The 25,922-nt window shown below is 41.0% G+C and overlaps 1 protein-coding gene across 1 annotated transcript in view; it reads right to left on the bottom strand.

The window, feature by feature from the left end:
• LOC101528927 (cytochrome P450 2C14-like) overlaps positions 1-25,922 on the bottom strand; it is a 126,770-nt gene that overhangs the window by 17,680 nt on the left and 83,168 nt on the right. The window contains exons 1-5 of the mRNA XM_058672004.1: positions 9,072-9,239; positions 7,720-7,882; positions 7,310-7,459; positions 5,252-5,412; positions 731-907 (exon numbers count right to left, since the gene is read on the bottom strand). Coding sequence (XP_058527987.1) covers positions 731-907; positions 5,252-5,412; positions 7,310-7,459; positions 7,720-7,882; positions 9,072-9,239 — 819 coding nt within the window. Of the gene's footprint in view, positions 1-730; positions 908-5,251; positions 5,413-7,309; positions 7,460-7,719; positions 7,883-9,071 lie in introns of the transcript that reaches the window.

Raw genomic sequence — 25,922 nt, 5'->3', positions numbered from 1 at the left:
TTCTCTTTCCCTCTTCCCCAGATTTTCCCAGTCTGTTCAACTCCTACATTCAAATAAGTTTTACAAAAATGTAAACATTCAAACATATTGGTAACCTGAATAGATAAACTTGATTCCCAATACAGCTCTTAAAAATATCTTGAAAATAGGATGCTGGACTTCTACCATTGTGTATAGCGATGATGTCGTACTTAACAGAATAAACTCAACTGCTGCAAAAAGACAGTCCCAATGCAATAATATGGGAAAATAATGGGGCAGGGAGGGGTAATGGAACAGCAGGAAGGAGAAATCACTGAGTCTATGGAAATGCATTGTGAAATGTAAAACTTCTTTTTACAAAACAACAATCCTGACAGTCGCATTCCAATCAAGAGAAAGAGAGAGAGAAAGAGGGATAGAGAAACCTTCATTCACATTATCCCATATTCTGCAGGATAGGAACATGAGCAAAATCAGTTTCTGTTGGGTATTTTAATTTTTTAACTTATTTCTGCATTAACTGAGGTGTGTGCATTCCATGTGACCTCAGATACCATCTAGAAGGAGAGACTATACACTCTGTTAAACAATTCATTTCAACTCCCCCATGATACTTAGTCAAGACCCAAAAACACAGCAAGTACCTAAAATGATGGCCAGATACTTCATATCTGATCATGCAGATGTTCTCAATAAGCACAGAAATTACTAATAAGCTAAAATTGCAGAAAAACAAATAATGCTTTACCTGTTCCATTTTGATCAGGAAACAGTCAATGAAGTCCCGAGGGTTGTTAATGTCCAGAGATTCTTGATGTTCTTTTACTTTTTCCAACACATAATTTTTTATATAAGTATTATTTCTAATTGTTGTTTTCTGACTTCCAGGAAGATAATCAATAAGAATGGGGAACATATTGCAGAGCTTAGAAAGATAATTAAAAATGCAATTAGAGTACATTTATTAAACAGCTAAACAACACAGAAATCTACAAGTCATAACTTTTCTAGAAAAAGGCATCTCTACCTTGAGCAGCACCATTGGAGTGTTTGTGCAGATTAACCCTTGGTGCTGACAAGCAGAAGTAAGGGAGAAAGCCCTGATCCCTTGATCAAAGATGACAATAACCTCTTTACACACATACTAGTTTCATCATCTTTATGTCAGTTCTTACTTATTCTATTAATTCTTCCCTACAAACTTAAAATATAGAGTGGCATGAATGTGATCACTCACATTCTATAGAAAAACGGAGAGAGAAGAATGGTTTAACACGTAAATAACCACATCAGGTTCTGCTATGTCTATATTGAGCCTGCAGCCTCAAGAATAAAATCACCATTGTGTGAATGGGGTAAATGTGAAAAGATCAAGTAATGCAGACCAAACTTTCAGGATGAAAATCTGGGCTTAGAGTGCTTAGTTACTTCCATAAATCACAAAATGTGTCCACTCATCACAGGACAAAATTGATATTTTTCATGAATCTTTCATCCCCAACCAATCATTTTTTCCAATAAACCTTGCTTTGTTAATATCCCAAGATTTTCAAAGGTTCTTTGTGGCATCTGTGCTCCCATTCGGCCTCCTTGACATGCCTACTTGGGGTCTTTCATGCAAACAATACAATGAAAATCCCTCTAAGTCAAATAGTAAACACATATGTGAGAACCAAAACCTTTCAACAGGAACCTGGGATGTCCATGAAGAGTTGTGAGCAGGCTGGTGGGCACAGAAACACCTTGAGAAAACAGGATGTCTGCTTTGATGGGAAAACCACCAGCCAAGGGTTTGAATTTCAGCATGATTTCCAGGTACCTGTGCTCTAAATGCTCAATTCTATTTCCAGGAAGACTTCTATGATACTACAATATGAGCAGTTCTGTGGTGTGCAGTCACTTCAATATTTGATATCAATAAAGAAGTCACAGTAGATACAGCAAAAGTCCCATTTCTCCTCAAACCTTTTACTAAATCAATGCATACTAGACTGAGTCAGCTTTATCAGAACTCTGGACCACAGCAAACAGTTTACAGAAACAACAGAAAGCTCAAGGAAACAATAATATTCCAAGAACTTTGTGTCCTGTTATGTGCCATTGGCTCGTCTTACTCCTAAAAGGAAAGTGGACTTCTCAAGGGCAGCCCTGATATCATGGTGGGACTATGCTCCACAGCTCCAGACAAAGAGGTTGTGTCTCTGTTCTAATTCTGGCAAAGAACGTCCAGAGCATGACCCAACACATTTGTCTCCATTTGTGTTTGATTATGAATTCACTCACATGCAAAAAAGCAAACACTCCTGCATAAACTGTAAGAAAAGCAAATACCCTGCTGCCAACCCTCTGCAAAAGATTGTACTTGAGCTACACAGCACAACATTGAGAACAAAACACGAGGACCTTGGGAGAGAATAGTGTAGACAATTGAGCATTCAAAAGGACCTGAATACTGGGAAACTGACCAAACTGCAAATATACCTTGGCCAGACAGAGGTCTAGGAAGGGAACTGAGAGATGTATTGCACTAGAGGGAAATGAGGAAAGTAAGACCTGAACTTGGAACGCCATGTTGTGAAGAATCAGGAAAGTTGGGGAATCTGACAATGGTCTGAACTTCACGTTTAAGAGAACAATTTGAGAAATGATGTACATTCACCCTGGTTAAAGAGAACATTCTAAGAAATGAGGCACATTCACCAATGCTGTGATACTGAAAGACCACAAGATGAAGTGTTCCAGGGCCTTTGCTTTTATGATCTCATGCCTGTGTAGGAGAGGTGGATGCAGCCATGGCTGCTCCAACATGCATGGTACATGGGCGTGGGGTAGTATCAGGGAGCTGTTTCCAGAACGAGTCTTCTACAAGCTGGTACCCACATAACAATGAAAACTGTTGTTGGTGTTATTAAAGAACATACATAAGCATAACATTTGAGGGAGTACTTACAAAAAAGTATGGAAAGATGAGATACAGAAGTTAAGGAAGAGAGGCAGATGGAGGAGAGAAGATTTGCATTTGTAGCCTCTAAGAATCATGACAACATTGATACAATGATTGTTCAAAAATGCCAGACAATTGGTGGCATAGTTTTGAGGTGAAAATGGCCTTTTCTAAGCAAGAGACACAATCAGCTGCTGGATCACCAAGGGGACACAGGGATAGAGGTGACAATTTTGTGTCACAGAGGGAACACTGCATATGGTTGAGGTAATTCTGACTAAGTGGAAATTTGGGAGGAACAGAAGGCTCTTGTGGTGGAGCTGGCTGCAGCAGCAGGCAAAATTATGGTGGAGGTGATGATGCATAGAAAGTGTGGAGATGATAGTAATAGTCGTGGTTAAAAGCAGCAGAGTGGTTGAGGACGAGGATATGGAAACCAAAAATTGAACCTAGTAGAAAATATGATTCCAATGAAATAAATATTGAAGTACCAATGACAATATATTGCTGGTGGCAATATAATAGTTTTGTAAGTTATAATGAATAGCACCTGTAAAACTAAGGATATAGGGCAAGAGGCAGTTTTGGAGGAAGTTGTTAGGGCAGCTTCCGTAGTGGTGTTTCTTCTGGAGCTGGTGGTGGAAGTGGTCAATCAGGTAACCGAAGGATCCAAACCCAACACAAAAACACTAAGGTTCTTAGCAGCAGAGAGAGAGAGAGAGAGAGAGAGAAAGAGAGAGAGCGCAAAGATACAGGTTACTTTGAAACTCATCTGCAGTGCACAGACAACGACAAAGAATCTGCCAAAAAAAAAAAAAAAACCTAAGATGCTTAGCATTAACAAGAATCCTTCTAGTTCATGATGTCATAGCCATAATTTCTCACCACTATAGCCACTGAATAATGGATATAGTGTCAATTAGATGTATATCATCAAGGCCTTTAACTCTGAAAATTTGGTATTTATTTTCCATTCATTACACCAACTATATAGCCTACACATTCCAACAGAAATTTTTAGCTTAAAACAAAAAGAATTGGGGAGTAGACATTAGGTAAATCTTAAGATTTCATTCTGAGGTCCAATGCAATAGCCTAGCAATTACATCCTTGCCTTGCATCCACTGGGATGCCATATGGGTACCAGTTCATGTCCCAGCTGTACCACTTCCCATTCACCTCTCTGTTTGTAGCCTGTGAGAACAGTAGAGGATGGCCTAGGGCCTTGGGAACCTGCAATCACAGGCAAGACCCAATGAAGCTCCTGGCTCCTGGCTTCAGAATGGCTCAGCTGCAGTCACTGAAGCCACCTAGGGCATGAACCAGCACATGGAAGATCTTTCTCTATATATCATCTTCTGTTTGTACACCTCTATTTCCAAAAATGAGTAACGAATAAATAATGAATATTTCACTTTGGAAAAAATTCCTAATTGTAGTCTCTCTACTCATTTCTCACAACAACTGCCACTCTCACCTTCCTGGTAATACATCCATTGGGAGGCAGCAGGAGATGCGGCAACACTTGCACCCATGCCACCCATAGAAAAAACTCAACAACGTCCCAGATTGCTGACTTCAGTTGGCACACTTTTGCTGATGTGGGCAACTGAAGACGGAATCAGAGGATAGACATTTTGTGTCTATGTGAGACAGTCTGAATCTCCTCCAGTCTCTACCAATCAAGTAAACTCAAAGAAAAATAAACATTTTTAGCAATAAAAAGCACAGAAAGGACTTTGAGAAAATCCTGAACTTTCACCAGTGACTGACATTGAGGTTCAGTTTGATCAACATGTATAAGTGGAGGTTAGAGGAGCCCCAACACAGATCCAGGCCTTCTGTCCCCTTTCTCATTTTCCTTCCTTCCCATCACTTCTTTTGCTCTTCTTTTGGCAATTACGTCTCTCCATTATGTATCTCTCTCCTGCTTGCTCTCTTTCTCACTTTGTATGTGTATCCAACTTTTTGTTTCTCATTTTTCACTTTCACTTAAAGTTTCATGTCTGTCAATACCAGTTACTAAGAAGGTAAGGGAACAGAGAAAGCATAGCACACACAACACATCAAACACACATTTTCAACGATCTAGAAAAAGTCACTAAAAAACAGCTAATCCTATAGAAAAACAATAATGGTAAACATGCTACTGGGTAAAAAGATAAAACAAAATTCATAAATAGAATTCAACTTTCTCACAAACTTTGATAGAACACATTGCAAAGTCAAAGTTGAAAAGTGCAGAGACTGCACTGTAAGGCACAATTCTGAGCTTGTCACTGAAGACAAGAAAGTTTCATTCGAAACAAAGGAACATCATCTCACCTGTACGCTCAGGACATTACCATTCCTGAAGTTTTCATTGAATTTTCCCATCAAGTTAAGAAATTGCTGGTCTTTATAATCAAAACGGTTCTGGAAAATCACAGAGCAGATCACATTGCAGGGAGCAGCACCCAGGATAAAGGTGGGGTCACAGGGTGAGGCTGAAGAATGAGAAACATTTTTAAGCACCATTAGAAAAGCCATACAAACCTCCTAGACTTCGAACTATGAGACACAGGTGATTTTAGACTCTAAAACAGGAACTATGTACAAATTACCTGATCAGCATCATCTTCAAAGTGCTGAGAACAACACTACTTCCTTTCCAAAAAGGACTGTTGACCTCATCCCTTATTGAATGACAGTCTTCCAGCTTCAGGAACACCCAATGCCAGAGGAAACATCACAGCCTCTGTGCGCAGGACTCTGACCCCAAGTCAATGTTATTTGGAGGCCATAGGGAAAACCTGAGAGGCCACCCCTAAGACACCAATAACTCAAGTTATCAGTGTACAGTTATATCTACCCAGAAAAGGAACAGTCAATTAAGGAAGACCTGCTGAGTTGTTTTTAAACACATTAAAAGATTGAAGAAAATGGGTGTAGAAACTGCAGAAAGAGGAACACTGACAGAAAGGGTTGACGCAATTCAGGACTTTGAAGGAACAATTAAGGACAGCGAGCATCCATGGAATCAAGGAAATTACCCCCCCCCCAAAATGGTAAGAGAATCGTTTGCCTAAAATTAAAATGAAGTTATTCAACTTCCATTCAAACTGACATGGCAAACACCACATGTAAATCCAGAAATGACGTTCTTTGAGCCATTGAGGTGGGAGGAAATGTTCTTCCTCCCTAGGAGACAATGCCCAGCACCACTAATCAGGTTGCACACCTTTTCTTTGCACTAAACCTGTGCTCTTGTGAAATTCTAGATAACTGTGCTACATAGACATCAAAAGTACGCTGTGTCACCATGAATTTTCAATAATGGTCATTGTTTAGATCAATTTTATTATTTCGCATATAGGAAAAGATAAGTAGAGTAAAGTTTTCTATTTTCTTTTGCGTTTTGTATTTTACTGAGCAACATTAGAATGAAACTTTTGTTGCATCCAACATAGCAAAAAATTTTAAATGTAAAAAACAAACAGAATTAACATCCTAGATATAATTAAAGGTGAATTCAGTCAAGAGAATATAAGGAAATGACATGGAATTAAATAACATATGGATAAGGAATTAAATAACAGATGGATATTGAATGCATTAAAAAATGTTTAGGCAGTTAAAATCAAAGCCCTGCAGACATAAACACTGAAAAATCTCTAAACATGTTAAGATGTTCATTCCACAAATGCAGACCAACTAGTGACAGTATCTGATACTTTGTCATGCTCCATAATGGTGTGATCAAATCATTCCCAGCAGGCACCCTGGTGAAATGGTCTAGTTGTATTTTACAATTAAGTCACAGGAATAAAAATATTATTTTCTCTTTGAAAAACTGAGGTTGCCAAAACAAAGCAAGAACAGAAAAAAAGTCTGATGAGGTTTTTATTCCAAGTACTGTATAATGACGAGTACGTGAAGCACAACAACTAAATATCCACAACAGCTCCCTGGACTCTGCTTCAGAGAGAGTCCCTGGTCCTGTTCCAGGCTCCTCCAGGGAGATGAAAACCACGACAAAGAATGCAATCGCTCACTGTCCTTGCAACAAGTCCATCCAAGGCTATCACTAGACAGGGGAGAGGCTTCTTATGGACATTTAAAGAGTCAGCCACCAGCTCCTAGGATGGCATCAAGTGGCAGTCCCCATCCCCAGGTACTGATGTGGTTAGACTGCTGGGAGCAGCGCTCTCCGCTCCTCTCCCCTCTACTCCCAGATACAGGGAGGAAAAAATCAAAAACTAATGTCTCACTACTTTCCCCTATTCCTCAACTTGCCACACCAATCAGTGGTCCTTATGCACATATATTTTCCAACTACGTAATCTTCATCAAAAAATAAAACAAGTGTGATTTTCAAAGGGAGAAAAAGATAAATAAACTCACCATTGGTTTTCCTCAGCTCCTCCACAAGGCAGCGGGCCTCCTCCTGAACTCGTTCCTCTATGCTCCTCTTTCCCATCCCAAAATTCCGCAGGGTCACAAGTGAGAAGCGCCGGGTGTGCTTCCATGTCTTTCCATTGCTAAAAATGATTCCTGAGAGAAGAAGTGGAAAGTCAAGGAGCATTTCAGGAGAAGAAGAGGAAGCTGGCATTTGAAAACTCTGCAGTTAGAGCCCCCAGCTTCTGCACTCACCTTCCCAATATCCATTGTCAACACCAGCACATATACATGTAAATAAACATGAAAAAACACGATCGTATATGTGAACGTAAAACATGTGAATGTACAAACATGAATATGTGTGTGAACACATGAAAACACACATGTGTGAAGACTCACATGAGAACACTGACCTAATCCTTTAGTAACTTTGTGATTCACTGGCAAAATCCTTCTTCCAGAAAACTCCTCTCCAAGGTCAATTAGTGCTTCCTTTACTGCTTCATAACCGTGCAACACCACAGTGGGCTTCATGCCCAAATACACAGTGAACACAGGGCCATAGACTTCTGACAGCTGAGGGAGGAAAGAAAAAGAGAAATCTCATTTGGTTTACATTATGTGAATTACTCAGGTTGTATGAACTCTTGGATAATTTTGTTCTGTCAGATACAACATCAACATTCTGGAAGGTATACACAAACATGATGATGATTACAACAGCGCCACACATGGTGGCTCCCAACAACCGCACTATTGCAGGGAAAATTGGTTTCAGATCATCCTGGCTACTCAATAAGGATTGGTTAGCGTACCTTCTACATTAATAAGACAACAGTCTAAAGGTTTAGAGATTTGTAATTGTGTCTCCTATGACTAATACATAGAAGTCCCATATTTAAATTGTGCTTCAGTGACACTGATGCCTGAGAATTTATCAGGACTCATGAGTCAGATCAGACCCCGACCTCACTGCACTATAGTGATAATTGGATCACCTACAAGGGCCTGACATGGGAAGCACAATCAGTAGTAAGGAATACTAGATTTATACTCACCCAGGAACCTTGAAAGGCCAGCCAAGTAAAGCTCTATGTGCGTAACTAACACAGAGCGTGTGGGTACCACTGAGGCAGAGTAAAACACACAGACCTGATACAAACATGATTTGACCCCTACCATGCATTCTCTGAAACAGACGGCGGCTTTCAACGCATCCAAATGCATTCCATTACCACCCAGAAGACCCTTGTTCATTCTCTCTTTTATTCATTTGTACCATCGAGTATTGTATTCATACAAACCATAGAGTTTTCCTGGACATCAGTAAAAATTTGCATCCCTAACGGTTAAATGACTTACCATAGATTTTTTTCCTTTATATCAGTAATAATTTGTTTTCTTGAAGTTTAATTCCCTTGGTTATCAAAGCAAAACACAAAGAATAAGTATGGATGATTTATCACTAAAATCAGTAGTCACAAAACTCTCTGTTGCAGGGAATTTGAATAAACAAAAGCAACAATGAAAAGAGTGTGAAACAAATGGCTTTGACATCACCCCGCTGCTTTAAAGCTTCTTTACTGACCAAATGCATTACTTTCTTCCAACTAATTCTGATAACACCACATCAAAAAGTTGAATCCCAAGGGATTGCTTTCTTGGAATAAAATACTTCGGTAATTAATCTCCACTCATGCAATATTTTTAAAACTTAACACAAATTATACATTATAAGCACTGGGACATAACAATGCATACTTACTTTGGTTAGGGATTTGCTGATGTCCTTAAAATCTATCTGTAGGATGTTGCCAAGAATTGGAAGAGGAGTGGGACCAGGCGGGAGGTTCCCTCGCCCATGGCTCTGTTTCCAGAGTGAAAAGAGAAGCAAGAGGGAGAGACAAAGCACCAGCACCACCGTGGGATCCATGGAGCCTCCTATTCTTCCTGAGACAAGTGGGAGCTGGCAACCACAGGCTTTTATAAGTAATCATGGCTCAATACATGTACCTTGACCTATGTTCCTACCTGTGGGTTAGATGCGCTTCAACTCTCCTTTGATGAACTTTGGTTCATTGACAAAATGAAAACAAGATGTAATTTTTAGTGTTTTGTTTTTCATTGCTCACTTAGTCCTTTCCACTTCAGAGGTTTTAATCAACTCAGTGTGTTTGTGAAGGGGGTAGGCGGGCAGCACAGGCACTCTTTTATGGTTTTGTAACCAGCCCCAGTGCTTCCAAGCATAGTGAGAATTAAGAATGGATTTAAAAAATTGTGCATTGAGAAATGTTCAATGTTATGGTTTATGCATTGATGTCAGTTGTGAATTCATAACACTGAGGGCAATCCAAGTATTCTGTATATTGTATATAAACAGTTTGTTCCTGTAACACTTTCTGAAATACAAGAATATTTTCCTTGAGAATGAGCACCACTACAAATATTTTCATGTGCTACACTAACAGAGTAATAAACATGATAGGTGAAATAACTCACACTTTCACAACTTGGATGATAGAACACCTTTTCAATTAAATATTCACACCTTCCACCATGAAACACCTTGAATGCAGATAGGACCCTTTATTTCAGGGGAGGAATAGGATCCTACAAACAGGACACTGTAGGGCTCCACAGCTCCCATATGGTATAGCTGGGTTTAGAACGAGATCATTTGATTCCTCACAAGTCAGCTTCAGGGACCACCAGACTGCTCACTGTTTAACAGAGCACTACACTCTCAAAAGAACAAATAAAGACAGGGTTTCTCCACTTGCTTGCACACAGAGGTGACATTCTCTATATAATGAGGACAAAGCCAATCTCAGAAACACAGTGAGAACAGCTGAGGAAACGGTGGGCTCACCCAACTCCAAATCATTTCCACACAGTTCTCCCACTGCTTTCATGTCTTGCTATTGTCAGCAATGACATGGTGGGATGAAGAGCACCCAGGAAGAGACTGGGGGCAGAACAACACGCATGCCCTGAAGTGGAGTCTGAGAGCAAGGACTTCACCAAACAGATCCAAGGCACAGAAGGACCTGCACCACCTGCAGACGCCAATGGCAGATGACCTGGAGTGGGCAAGATTGGAATGGCACTGACAGGGAAAGCCTGACTGCATCACCAAGGTGAGTGCATGCAAAGGCGTGTTCTTTTGTTTAGCATTAAATAAAATTTTTATTACACAAAGGATGTCACATAATTGCATATTTCTCTAGTTTGTACACAATTATTCTCACTCTCCACAGAAAGGCTGGTTCTTCACTTTTAATCTGGTCATGAATAAAATGTTGACCTTTAATTTTAAAAGTACTAAGAATGCTGCAGGTGATTAAAGCTACAAACAGTATACTTGCACATGGCTCTTGCACACAGTATCAGGAACATACAAATATTTTTAATTGAAAATACAAAATATGGCCAGGCACGGTAACCTAGCTGCTAAAGTCTTTGCCTTGCACATGCCAGGATCCCATATGGGTGCCAGTTCTAATCCCAGCAGCTCAGCTTCCCATCCAGCGTGCTGCTTGTGGCCTGGGAAAGCAGTGGTTCCTGCAGGGTTAGTGCTCAAGTCGAATTTCTCACCCTCTGATTCTTGCTCTCTTCCAACTGAATGAACAGTTCAACAGGGTTCACTGATATTTACTGAATGTCTTACACAGCAATGACTTGCAAATAAACATGAACTTAATTTACAATTGAACCGCAAGTTAGTGAAGAAAAGAGGAAAAAAATTTTCTGTATTTTAGAATAACTGCAAGACAACTTTCACTGCTTGCCTGCACTCTGCACTTAATTCATCTGGTTTACAGAAAGTGAAATCCATCCCTGTCTTCACAGACATCAGTTAACAGCTGACAAGTGGGCTTTCCTGTTCCTCCTTCTTTATGTGACCCCTTCCTGATGTGTATTCTTTATATGATAAGAAACACTCACACATAGATGAAAAAAGGGACCTCGGAGAGTGAGGAAGATGGCCGACCATAGAGAGCTGGTGTAGGGCAGTGTGGGGACAGAGGGGAACTGATCCAGCAGAGAAACAAACCAGGAGACACAGAAATGAGGGGATAGGTGTAGGAAGGTCACTGGAGTTCGCTGAAGTAAGAAGATCTACACAGAGTGGAGAGACAACGATAAAAAGGAAAAAAGAGGGGACGGCATGCAGTGAGAATTTTGGTGAGTAGCGATCCCAGCCAGGGGGAAGGCGGCGGAATCTCAGCCTTTCCTGGGAGGACAAAGGCAGTTGGAAGGACAGGTGTCCACACTCACAGGGGCACAGACCACTGGAGTGCAGGAGACCCTAAAGGAGGCTACTGGATTGAACAAAGGGGGCATCATCCCACGAAGATAAGCAGGGGGGGGGGTTGCCCAGAAACTTGCCTCCCAGCAGGTCAGCAACTTTGAGAGAGTGCAGAGGAGACTGGAGCTGCGCTCTGGGTCCGGGTTACAGTAATCCCCAACTGGGCTCCGAAAGGTTGACTAACTGCAAAAGTTTCCAGTGGAAACTGCTGCTGAGCTCAGCCTGAGCATTAGGAGCGGGGCAACACTCGGCATAGCCTCCCTGGACAGAGGTGCAGGCTGGTGGGAGCACAGCTGCATGACTCCCAGGGCTCTGCTCCCAATGGCAGAACACCTTTGAGAAAGTGCAAAAAGAAAAAAAAAGAAGAGAGAGAGAGAGAAAGAACAGCCTTGTAAAGGGGGCAGGGCAGGACTGTGAACTTGAATAGATCCCCTGCTGTGCTCAGCTCAGCAGGAGACCCCAAAGCAAAGCCGGTTCTGCAGGACCTCTGGGCAAGTTCTCCCAGCGGACCTGTGGCCTGAGGTGGTGCAGAGGCCCCAGCTACACACGGCTCCCGCCGGGAGTCCAGGAGGCAGGACCAGCTCTTTAGACCTGTGGCCTGAGGTGGCGCAGAGGCCCTAGCCACACGCGGCTCCCACCCCCAGCCCAAGAGGCGGGACATGGCTCTGTAGACTTGTGTCCTGAGGTGGCGCAGGGGCCCCAGCTACACACGGCTCCTGCCCCGAGCCCAAGAGGCGGGACCGGCTCTCTAGACCTGTGGCCTGAGGTGGCACAGAGGCCCCTACTACACGCGGCCACGGCCCCAGCCCCCGCCTCGAGCCCAAGAACCAAGAAGAGACTCTGTGAACCTGTGGCCTGAGGTGGCACAGAGGCCCAGCTACACACGGCTCCTGCCCCAAGCCCAAGAGGCGGGACATGACTCTGTAGACCTGTGTCCTGAGGTTGCCTAGAGGCTCTGAGCCCAAGAGGCAAAACACAGCTCAGCAGAATCAACGAACTCAGACAGAGGCGTGGAGCAGTGTGGCTTCCAGTGAGGCAACGACTTTGAGTGGGAGCTGCAGGGGGAAGGCCTGGCACTAGGGCTGGGACATAGAGTCTCCTGACCCAGCTCGGGGCTGTGGTCCGCAAACTCCAAACAACAAGCAGCTGGAACCCCCTGCTGTGCTTAGCTATACTTAGGCCAACACTCCATACAGCAGTTGCTGGGTCACACTCGTACAAACATTAGCACCGGGGCAACGGCTCCGGACAAGCAAGTCAGAGGCTAAAATCCCAAAATGGCAAGAAACAACAACACAATGAGGAGAAATATCAGAAAAGGTATTGACCCAGAAGAAAGATCAAGCATTTCCCCCCAAAACAACCAAAAACTAATCTTAATACATGAGATGCAAGATGATGACATAGAGGAATTACCAGAGAAGGAATTTAAGAAACTAGTGATGAGATTCATCAGAGACAGCGAGAAGCGCTGGGAAGAGTCCAAGGTATTTATTGCAGAAATAAATCAAGTCAAAAAGGGAATCCTCGATATAGAACACAAAATTGAAAGCCTAACCAACAGAATGAACACAGCAGAGGACAGAATATCAGAATTGGAAGACATTCAGAATGAAAGGCAGCAGTTCATCAAACAGTTGGAGACAAATCTGGAGAAAGCCAATAGGTCCATACAGGAAATGAAAGACAACCTCAAAAAATCAAATATTAGAATAATAGGCCTTCCAGAGGGAGTGGAAAAGGAGATAGGCTTGCAACGGGTCTTCAATGAAATAATACAGGAGAACTTCCAGAACACCGGAAATATAAATCCAGCACAAATCCAGGAAGGTCAGAGAACCCCCAACAGAGTCGACTCAAAGCGATCCTCACCCAGACATGTGGTCCTCAAACTGCCTTCAAGAGAATACAAAGAAACAATTCTAAGACAAGTAAGAAAAAAAGACAAGATTACTTTCAGAGGAAGGCAAATCAGAATCACAGCAGATCTCTCAGAAGAAACACTCCAGGCAAGAAGAGAGTGGGGTAAAACCTTTCAAATCCTGAAACAAAACAACTGCCAACCGAGAATAATGTACCCGGCAAAACTCTCATTTATATTTGAGAATGAAATTAAATATTTCAACAGCAAAGAGAAACTAGAAGAATACACTAGCATGAAACCGGCCCTAGGCAACCTCCTCAGGAAGGTGCTAAACCCAGAGAGAAAAAATGAAAACCAAAATCAAAGATGGCAAATGGGAAGACCTCCCCACTAATATCCATAAGAAGACAGTCAACCAGACAGAGACTCTAATAGTCGCAAATACACACTTGCACACTTACACACACTCATGGCAGCTCAAAATCAATTTCTCTCAATATTATCTCTAAACACAAATGGCCTAAACTCACCAATCAAAAGACACAGATTAACAGACTGGATCCTGAAACAGAACCCATCAATATGTTGCCTGCAAGAGACACATCTAACCAGAAAAGCCTCTAAGAAACTGAAAGTAAAGGGATGGAAAAAGATATTTCATGCCAATGGACGAGAAAAAAGGCTGGGGTAGCTATTCTAATTTCAGATGATATAGACTTCAAGCTGACAGACATCAAAAAAGACAGGGAAGGTCGCTATTTATTGGTGAGCGGACTGATACATCAGGAAGTAATCACCATTGTGAATATATATGCACCAAATTCCAACGCACCTAGCTACGTGAAGCAATTACTTACAGACTTAAGAGGAGACAATAATAGTGGGAGACATTAACACCCCACTAACAACAACAGACAGATCAACAAAACAAAAACTCAACAAAGAAACAACAGGGCTCGTACAAACATTAGAACAACTGGACTTGGTAGACATTTATAGAACTTTTTACCCTAAGGCCACAGATTATACATTTTTTTCAGCAGTGCATGGCACCTTCTCCAGGATCGACCACATGATAGGACACAAAGCAAACCTAAATAACTTCAAAAAGATAGGAATCATACCATGTACCCTCTCAGACCACCACGGAATGAAATTGGAAATCAGCAATTCAAAATACCCCAGGAAATACAGAAACTCTTGGAGGCTGAACAATATGCTATTAAACGAACAATGGATCAGAGAAGAAATTAAAGATGAGATCAAAAAATTTATGGAAACCAATGAAAACTCTGACACAACATTCCAAATCTTATGGGACACGGCCAAAGCAGTGCTACGGGGTAAATTCATCGCAATTGGAGCCCATGTCAAGGCCCAAGAGAGGTGCCAAATACAGGAACTAAACACACATCTCCAGGAATTGGAAAAACAACAGCAGAAGAGCCCCACACACAATAGGAAACAAGAAATCATCAAAACAAGGGAGGAAATTAATCAGATAGAAACAAAAAAAAAACTATACACAAAATCAATGAATCAAAAAGTTGGTTTTTAGAAAAGATAAACAAAATAGATACCCCACTGGCCCGACTGACAAAGAAAAAACAAGGGAAGCAAGAATTAACAGCATCAAAGATGAAAAAGGCAACATAACAACAGACACTGCAACCATTAAGGACATAATCAGAAATTACTACAAAGCACTATACTCCAACAAATCAGAAGACCACGAAGAAATGGAAAAGTTCTTAGACTTCTACCACCTGCCAAAACTTAGCCCAGAGGCAACAAACAACCTGAACAAGCCCATAACTGAAGTAGAGATTGAATCAGTGATTAAAGACCTCCCAACAGAGAAAAGCCCAGGCCCAGACGGCTTCACTCCAGAATTCTACAAAACATTCCGAAAAGAACTAACCCCAATCCTCTACAAACTCTTCAAAACAATAGAAAAGGAAGCGACCCTTCCAAACTCATTCTATGAAGCCAACATTACCTTAATCCCAAAACCAGACAGAGAACTAACAGAGAAAGAAAACTACAGACCTATCTCTCTGATGAACATTGATGCTAAGATACTCAACAAAATCCTAGCCAATAGAATTCAAAAAATCATCCGACAGATCATTCATCCGGATCAAGTAGGATTCATCCCTGGAATGCAGGGGTGGTTCAACATAAGGAAATCCATAAATGTGATACACCACATCCAAAAACTGAAAAACAAGAATCACATGATAGTATCAATAGATGCAGAAAAAGCTTTTGACAAAATCCAACACCACTTCCTGCTAAAAACCCTAACCAAGGTAGGCATAGATGGAAAAATCCACAACATAATCAAAGCCATATATGAAAAACCCAATGCCAGCATCATACTAAATGGAGAAAAACTGAAACCCTTCCCACTAAGATAAGGAACAAGACAGGGATGTCCACTTTCTCCACTGCTATTCAACATAGTCCTAGAGGTACTTGCTGAGGCCATAAGACAAGAAAAAGAAATCAGAGGAATCCAAATGGGAAACGAAGAAGTCAAACTTTCACTATACGCAGATGACATGATTCTTTATATAGAAGAGCCAAGAGGCTCAACACAGAGACTGCTAGAACTTATACGAGAGTTTGGTAGAGTGGCAGAGTACAAAATTAATGAACAAAAATCAACAGCCATAGTGTATGCGAACAGCCCCAAGATGGAAAAAGACTTAACCAGCAAGATACCATTCAAAATAACAGAGAAAAGTATGAAGTATCTGGGAATTAACCTAACCAAAAATGTAAGAGACCTATTTGAGGAAAAATATAAAGCACTTAAAAAAGAAATTGAAGAAGACCTCAAAAGATGGAGTAACATCCCATGCTCCTGGATAGGTAAAATCAATATCATTAAAATGTCTATATTGCGAAAGGCAATATATACATTCAACGCAATCCCAATCAAATTGCCCAAAACATTCTTCATGGAACTGGAAACAATGATCCAAAGGTTCATCTGGAAACACAAAAAACCACGAATAGCCAGAACCATCCTGAAGAACAGGAAGTTAGCAGGGGAATCACAGTTCCAGACCTCTGGACATACTATAGGGCAGTGGTTATCAAAACAGCGTGGTACTGGCACAAAGATAGAGAGGAAGATCAATGGAGCAGAATACAAACACCAGAAGGAAACCCACATAGATACAGTCAATTAATCTTTGACAAAAAGACAGACGACAATCCAAGCAAATGGGAAGGTCTGTTCAATAAATGCTGTTGGGACAACTGGTTGATAGCCTGCAGAAAAAAGAAACAAAAAGATAGACCCACATCTCTCACCATACACTAAGATCAGATCTAAATGGATAACAGATCTAAACCTACATCCAGAAACCTTCAAACTTTTGGAAGAAAATGTTGGAAACACACTGCAACACTTAGGGGTAGGCCCTCACTTCCTAAAAAAGACTCCAAATGCAGTAGAAATCAGGACCAAAATAAACAATTGGGACCTCATCAAACTAAGAAGCTTCTGTACAGCTAGAGAAACAATCAACAAAGTAAAAAAGCAACCCACAGAATGGGAGAAGATCTTCGCGCACGACATAGGTGACAGAGGGCTGATCTCCAGAATATACAAAGAACTACAAAACAACCAAAATGTCAAAACAAACAAGCCAGTCAAGAAATGGGCACGGGGAATGGGCACTCATTTCACAAAGGAACAAACCCAAATGGCAAACAAGCATATGAAAAAATGCTCAAGTTCCCTGGCAATAAGGGAAATGCAAATGAAGACAACAATGAGGTACCACCTAACTCCAGTAAGGATGGCACACATATATAATACCACCAACACTTGTTGGCGAGGATGTGGGGAAAAGGGAACCCTTCTCCACTGCTGGTGGGACTGCCGACTGGTACAGCCTCTATGGGAATCAGTTTGGTGAATACTCAACTGAAAATCAACATGCCATATGATCCAGCAATAGCACTCCTAGGGATATATCCAAAACATCTCCTACACAAGAAACCAACATGCACGCCTATGTTCGTAGCAGCACAATCTACAATCGCAAAAACCTGGAAGCAACCAAAATGCCCATCAATAGAAGACTGGATAAGGAAGCTATGGTTCATCTACTCTTTGGAATACTACTCAGCTATTAAAAAAAATGAAATGCAGTTCTTTGTGGATAAATGGGCCCGAGTGGAATCCATCATGCTAAGAGAAATGAACCAATCCCAAAAGGTTAATACCACATGTTTGCCTTAATCTGAGATGAAAAGATGACAACTTGGAAGATAGTACCTGTATATTGTAATATTATTGCAATCTCTAACAACCTGCATCCAATATAATAAGATAATGCGATATAATCTATAAACGAACAATTAATGTCAGAATACTTAAGATCTACATCGAAAAACTGTAAAACCTACTATACCCTCAATATGCTATGTTAATCCGTAATGGGGGGGGGGGGAGTGCAGGGAAGCCTTTCAGGACCATAAAAAGAGTGAGGAAAAAGTACAATATAGCCTATCAAGATCAAATCTGGTAATTCATAGACAACAGATTCAAAGCGGCACTAAACAATAGTAAAACTACCATACCAATGCATGAGGGGGGAATCAGGTGTGATCCTGACAACCTCTTAACAGGAGGTCACGTGTGTGGACCAGGGGGGCACTCCAGGGTGGAGCAGGTGGCAAGGAGAAAGCCTGGATCCCAACCATGAAGACTCCCAGACCTTCACCACAAACTATTAATACGAGCAACAAGGACTATATCCCAACTGCCAAGGAGGCCACAGGGAATTGGATGCCCTCGGAGGCCAAGTACTCTGAGGTCACCCTACCCCAACCAGAGCTTCCGCTGGGGATGGAAGAAGTCCAAACACTACCGTACAGAAACCAACGTCATCAAAAAGACAACCAGGATCCCTGAGCGGTCCGCAGAAACAGAAGAACAATAAATGTCCTTCAGGACCAGGGAGGAGAGCTTTCTCTGGTCTGAGCCTGGCTCCACCTCTGGACCCCCACCTTCCCTCGCAATGACCATCGGGATCGCTTCGAAAACCCCTCATAGCAAACAAACAATCATACAAACTAAAAAAACCTAAAATAAATAGACAAACAACAAAAAGTAGAGCTTGGAATCTGACAGGAAAGAGCTGGCATGGATTGGCTCATGCCTCGCTGGGTGGGAAACGAAGATTAGTCACTCTTCAATGTGGTGTTGGGGACTTTCCTGCACACCCCACCCCCCAAAAAAATGTTCTTCACCTTAATTGTTGACAAATGTCTTGTTAGAGTTACAAGCCAGTCTAGATTATCCCCAAATCTGCCAAGATCAGCAAAATTATACTTCAACACAACAAATGGCTAAATACTAAAATGAAATAGACACGAGACAGCTGAATGGTACCTTATAGCCATTTTAAGGTATATAGCAGCCGGTCCTGTATACAAACTAAAATTGAAATGTCAATGAGCAAATCATAGGTTGTGGTTAAGAACTTTTTTTTTTTTTTTAACATACTGGTTACGCAAATCCATGTCAATTCCATAACGTTACAAATTGCTGTTAATGTTATATTGGGACTCTTAATTGACTGGGATGATATTCTATCAGCTCTAACTTTGGAACAGAAATGGTCTCCCCAAGAAACTGTTCAACCCATTTGGACAATAAGTAGCTGGACTCTATGCTTGGTATATGTTTGCAAGGAAAGAATCTTGATTGAATTTGAACTGTAATACTGCACCAAGGTGGAGGAATCCACCAGGGGAGAGGGGCGTGGGGAGGGGTGGGGGGATTCCCAGAGCCTATGAAACTGTCACATAATGCATAATAATTAACAAAAAAAAAGCAAAAAAAAAAAAAAAAAGAAAAAAGGGACCTCAGATATCCACTAATGTGTCCCTACTCAATTTTATACATATGACATTTTTAAAGGTTTATTTATTTTTACTCCAAAGTCAGATTTACACAGAAAGAGAGAGAGAGATAGTAGAGAGAGACAGTAAGAGGGAGAGAGACAGAGACAGAGACAGAGACAGAGAAAGCAGACAAGACAAAGAAAGATCTACCATCCCACTAGCTCACTGCAAAAATCGACACCATGCTCACAGCTGGGCTGTCCTGAAGCCTGGAGCTTCTTCAGGGTCTCCCCTGAGAGTACAGGGTGCTAAGATCTTCAGACTTCATCCACTGCTTGTCCAAACTATTATCAGGTCTCTGGATCAGAAGTGGGACAACCAGGACACAAACCCATATGTGATACCAAAGCCACAGGTGGAGGTTCAGCTTGATAAGCCTCCACACAAGCGTTAGGAATCCCTGTGAGAATTCTGAGATGAAGTTTCAACAGAGCATCAGTACCAGACCTTGTTTCAGAAGCCAGATGTCATTCAACGATTCTCACATCAAAGCAATTTCTCATCACTGAACAAATGGATGCCCGGAACGGCATCGTTTGAAGCCATCCATTGTCAGAGAGGAGAACTAACTTCCTCTAGGGTACAATATAAACTAGAAATGTCTCATATTCAATGACCACCTACCTTGAAGCACAACACAGAAAAATATGCAGGTATCTGAAACGCAGAAGGAAGATTGATAAATGATTATGAAGGAAATTTGTGTGATCAACACAGGGTCAAGAAGATTTTTTCACACACTCCGAATCCCATTATGTCTCTTTTCCATTACCATACTCCCACTCCAATATCCTGTGTCATGTTACATTAATTGGATCTTTTTTGTAAAATTAATATAAATGGAACTGCACACTATGTATTTTTAGTATAGAGGTTTCTTTTTTGTTTTTGAATTGTTACTACTGTCTTCTGTGATGCAGTTTGTAGGTATAGAGATGCCTCCTTCTCTCTCCCATTCTCCTGCCCCATTTTCCCTTCTCAACATTTCTCTGCCCTTGTAGACTTTGAGGTGCATATCCTGAGAGTTTGAGAAATGTCATTCAATCTGGGATTGTCTGAAGATTCCTCATGATTAGATGGTGGTATGCAACTTTGGCAAGATCACAAGCAGATATACTTGGCTTCTCTTTGCATCCAATTAGATGGCAAATCATTCAGCTCACTTGTGCCCATTAATGTTTAATCTCACCAAAATCTTGATGAACTTTACACGGCCAACGGAGTGCTCTTAGAAATTGTTGTCTCATTGTACTGGGTCACAATCCAGATACTGGGAATTTAAGATAAGCATCCAAGAGACTGCAATGTGCAGTCATGACTATGATCCACTCAAGAAAATTACTTGATGCAAAGATTACTCAAAATGCTAGACTCTTGGATTCATGAGTGAGTCATTTAGGACATTGAGAGGAATCAGAATTTCTAAGATATGTGTGTTAGAAGTGTCTGTTGGGTGCTCTTCTAAAATCTAAGATACTTTGTTCGTGACTTGGCAACCTTTCACTCCGCACCCTCTACCAGCATGACAGCTGCCAAACCATGGAACAGCTTCACGTACAGGCCGTAACCAAACCTATAGCAAGTTACTCACTAAACAAATGTGTATGTCTTTAGCACTAAGTGCGAAATAACAGTTAAAAAAAGAGCTCAACATTTTATTTTTCTTTTGGGAAAGGGAGACTGTGGAAGATCAGGAGACCTGATAAGGGTCATAAATGACCAAAAAACAAATGCATTAGAGGGATCAGTGCTGTTTTACAGCAGATTATTCGCCTGCAGTACCAGCACACTGTATGAGCACAGGATCTTATCCTGCCTATGCCGCTTCCCACCCAGTTAATGTGCCTGACAAAGTATCCAATGTGGTCCAAGTGGTTTGTTCCCAGCACCTATTAATATTCCTTCATGAAAAGCTCTCCCTCTTTATCTCTCTCTCTCTCATTCTCTCTATAACTTTGTTTTCTGTATGAAAATACATTATCATTTTCAGATATGTATACACTTACTTTGATGAAATTAGTAGATATAAATCATTGTCTTGATGAAATACTAATCTAAATTAACGTTCAAATAAACAAATAAATCTTTTTTAAAAAAGATTTATTTATTTTTATCACAAAGTCAGATATACAGAAAGGAGGAGAGACAGAAAAGAAGATCTTCTGTCCGATGATTCATTCCCCAAGTGACCGCAATGGCCAGTGCTATGCCGATCCGAAGCCAGGAGCCAGGAACTTCCTCCAGGTCTCCCACGTGGGTACAGGGTCCCAAGGCTTTGGGCCGTCCTCGACTGCTTTCCCAGGCCACAAGCAGGGAGCTGGATGGGAAGTGGAGCTGCCGGGATTAGAACCGGTGCCCATATGGGATCCAGGCACGTTCAAGGCGAGGACTTCAGCTGCTAAGCCTTGCCACCAGGCCCAAATAAATCTTTAAAAACCAAAAAAATGATACTTGGGACAAGGGAACAACCCTTATTTTAAAATAACAGATATTTTGCATGACAGTAATGAATAGTATTTGTAAATAGAATTACATAAACAGGTATGTTTGTGACTATTGATGTTTGTGTTTACTTTGAGTTTATTTGTAGCACGAACTCTTCCATTTGCAATAAGCAAACATGGCTGCATGGAACTACTATAGAAGACTCTTCCAAAAGTTGTGCTCACATTTCTTTTGCTTTTGCTTATGATTTAGTTGTTCATATTTATGGAATACAGTGTGGTCATTTCATGTGCATACTTTGTAAATCAAGTTGATATTCATTTCCATCACCAAATTTTTATTTCCAATTATCATTTTGTCATTACACATACTTATGGGATATCAGATTTCAGTATAGAATATGTCCTGATTATGACATTGTTCTCTTTGATTATTTTAGGTTTTCAGCCTTCTACCTCCCCCTTCCATTTTTTCATAGAAATAAAGTCCTCATGCACTGTACTAATCCACTGCGCCGCACAACACCAGAACTTACCCTAACTGTCAAGCTGGATTTGGTACCTGTTACCATAATATGAACCAGGGTTTTCACTATGCTATAAATATAGGATATTGGGGGTCAGTATTGCTGCTTAGTGGGTAGAAGCTGTCCCTAACACTCAATCAGCCATTTGTGTCCAGGGTGCTCCAACCTGTCCCCGCATCCCAATGCCAGATAAGGATCCTGGCACATGGCTTCAAGCTGGAATGCCCCTGGATACTGTAGTAGAAGATATCTAATTATCTCTCTCTCTCTCTCTCTCACTCATTTTCTCTTTCTTCTCTCATGCTTTCAATAAAAGCTCCCTACACAATGGCTCAATCAGCTAATCGTCCATTTGCAAAGTCAGGTTCCCATATTGGCATCAGTTTGCATCATGGCAATGGCACTTCTCATACAGCTCCCTGATTGTGGTTTGGAAAAGCACTAGAAATTGGCACAAAACCTCTGGACCCTCCACATGTGTTTGAGACCCAGAAGAAGTTCCTGGCTGCTGGGTGCAGATTTGGTTAACTCCCGCCATTGCAGCCATTTAAGGAGTGAACCAAGAGAAGGAAGATCTTTCTGTCTCTCTTCTCTGTAAATATGAATTTGCAATAATTTTTTAAAAATTAATAAGGCTCAAAAAATGAAATAAAATATATCCATTAAGTGTGGGTATGTGTGTATAACATTTCCCATATCCAGAAAATGTCAAGGGGCATCAAGTAGGACTCCAGACCAAAGGGATTATAAATAGCACAAGAGAAAACATAGGAATATGGCTATCTATTTAAGATGCTGAGTTGATTTTCTCTGAAACTGTACCTCAATATTCAACACCAGGACCACATAATGCTTATTTTAGATTTCTGAAAACTATATTTCCATGTGTATATAATGAATCTAATTGCTGATTTCATCTATTTTTAATTTCATCTATTTTAACTAATTTCTATCCTTGCTACCAGGGAACATGAGGACAGCTCTCTCCACCCCACATCAGACAGTGTGTCAAAGTGACCCACCTACAGACACGCATGCACACAGGCTCTTCCCTCACTCCGTTCCTCCAGTGTTTATATCACTGCTACATTGGTGTTCACCCTACACATCACTGTGGCTTATAGTTCCTTGATCACGGACAAGACAGCTAAGATCTCTTTTACTCCTTTCTATGTTCAACTTATACTGTTGATTTCAATTCCCAGATGCAGATACTAATTTAGAAGTCTTGCAAATGCTCATATGTGCCCAGGAAAATTAATTAATAAAAACATCTGTTCCAAAATAAAAGTAAGCTCTATCCCCAGAAATCAATATTAGTGAATGGGAAATATGTGACTTATCTGACACAAAATTCAAAATGTCATTATAAAAGTGCTCACCATAGTAAAGAGGGCAAAGTGTGAACACATGAATAAGTTGAGAATTTCCATAGTAATGAAAGTGTCTGAGAGATCAAAAGGAAATCATATAGCTCAAGATGAGTGTGACTGCAAGTAAGAAGTTCCAATTGACAGATTTGACGGCAGACGAGATGAAATACAACAAAGGACCTGTGATAAAGGCAGGTCACTAAATACCTTTCCATCTGAGGAGCAAAAGGAAAAATGAGTGAACAAGAGGAAGGGAGAGTAAGAGACTAGAAGCCACCAGAAAGCAGAACACCATACATGTTCCAAGCCTGTCATTAGGAGAAGAAAGCATAAACAGGACAGAAAGTGTTCACTGAAATTTGGTAGATAATTCTCTCAGAAAAGAAATGACAGTTCGGAAAGATCAAAGGATACCAGAAAAGATGATTCCTATAATACTAACACCAACTCAAGTCACAGTCAAATTGCCTGAATGTAAACACAGTTTCAAAATCATCAAAGAAAACTGACTTGCTACATACAACGTAACTCATGTAAAACTTTCAGGGAATCTTTTTAAGCAGACAACTCCCAGATGACAAGCAATATATTCAATCCCCGAAACAACAGCACAACTTTTTTTTTTTTTTAAAACTTATTGCTGTGAAGATAAGACACCAGCTTTTTTTATTTTATTTTATTTTAATTACAAAGTCAGATATACAGAGAAGAGGAGAGATAGAGAGTTAGTGGTGCTGCCGGGATTAGAACTGGCAACCATATGGGATCCCAGCGCATTCAAGGCGAGGACCTTAGCCACTAGGCCACGCCACTGGGCCCACAACAGCACAACTTTAAAAAAACCAAAAAAAAACCAAAAAACAAAACCACTCTCCCTAACAATACTATCCTTGAAAAAATAAAGGGAGAAATGAAATTTAACCTGGTGACAGAAGTGGCACTAGGCAGCTTCAAATCCCAATAACAGAGTGGTAGAGTGAAATCCCAATTTGCTACCTCTGCACTTTTGTGAATGCACAGCAGGTGGTACAGGTTGTAGGTCAGTTAGTCGGTCCTGGCCACCCTCCTGGGAACAGTTAGATTGAATCCCTGACTACTTTCTTTGTTTTGTTTCCATGCTGATGGAGGATGTTTGTCTCTCTCTCTCTCTCTCTCTCTCTCTCTCTCTCCCTCTCTTTCCCACCATTCCTCTCAGCCAGAGGCGAGCCCCAGCAGAGTTCAGAGCTCGAGAAGAGTGTGTGGAGTTGGTGATAAGACATGGACACTGTCACTTGGTGCCCTCTCTTGTAACAGCTCAAGAAGCTGTCCTTTTTATATACTCAAACACGCTACAAGCCTCTGCACAATTGTTTGATTGTTCTATTTTTTACTTCATGTCTAAGTGGGTATGCACAGATGTTTGATAAGCAAGACATCATTCCTTCTTCAGTAGTAGTCATTGGGTGACAGTCAGGGCTCCAGGACCAAGGCACATATGATTACCTACTAATTAGTAATACATCCCTACCATGCTTCTGTTGGCTTCTATTTCTACAATTTACCCATTATTTAATGGGAAAAATATGTCACAAGGAAAAAAAACATAAAAATCCAAGACAAGTTAAATTTCCCCTACAACTATAGGCTCTACAACCCCATAAACAATGAATAATTAAAAGTATATTTCTTTAATAAAAGCATCCTTAATTCCTTTAGCTAAAAATTATAAAAGTGGCTAAAATAGTTACATTTTCTATGCTCCAAAGAAATTGCAAAGACAGGCTAGCCTTTAAGATAACAGTAACTACATTTATTGCCATTGCAGTTTCAGCTCTTACTCCCATCACTTACATTAATTTTAGGATATTTATCAAGCCATTTCCCAGAAGGTGAGCTACATGTCTGGGCCAGATTCGGAGGCAATGATTAAGTGCCCAATAAGGTGTGCTCCTGTGTGTAAATTGTCAAAGGCCCACTCACCAAGACATTATCAATGACATTAACTCTCATGCTTACATCGGTTGCAAAAACCATCTCACAGGGGCAAACAACAGTGCCTCAATAGATTACGGAATTCTTGGTGGGGTGTTTGAGTGTCCGTGCAAACAGGGGGTGAAACTGCGTCAAGGTGGTCAGAGAGAAATCTACCCGGCCCTGCCAAACAGCTGGAAGTTCCCCTGTTCTCTTCA

The sequence above is a fragment of the Ochotona princeps genome, chromosome 13, assembly GCF_030435755.1.
Source record: "Ochotona princeps isolate mOchPri1 chromosome 13, mOchPri1.hap1, whole genome shotgun sequence".
In the NCBI taxonomy this organism is placed as follows: domain Eukaryota; kingdom Metazoa; phylum Chordata; class Mammalia; order Lagomorpha; family Ochotonidae; genus Ochotona; species Ochotona princeps.
Note: the sequence above shows the minus strand (reverse complement) of the source record. Positions and strands in the feature narration are given on the sequence as shown.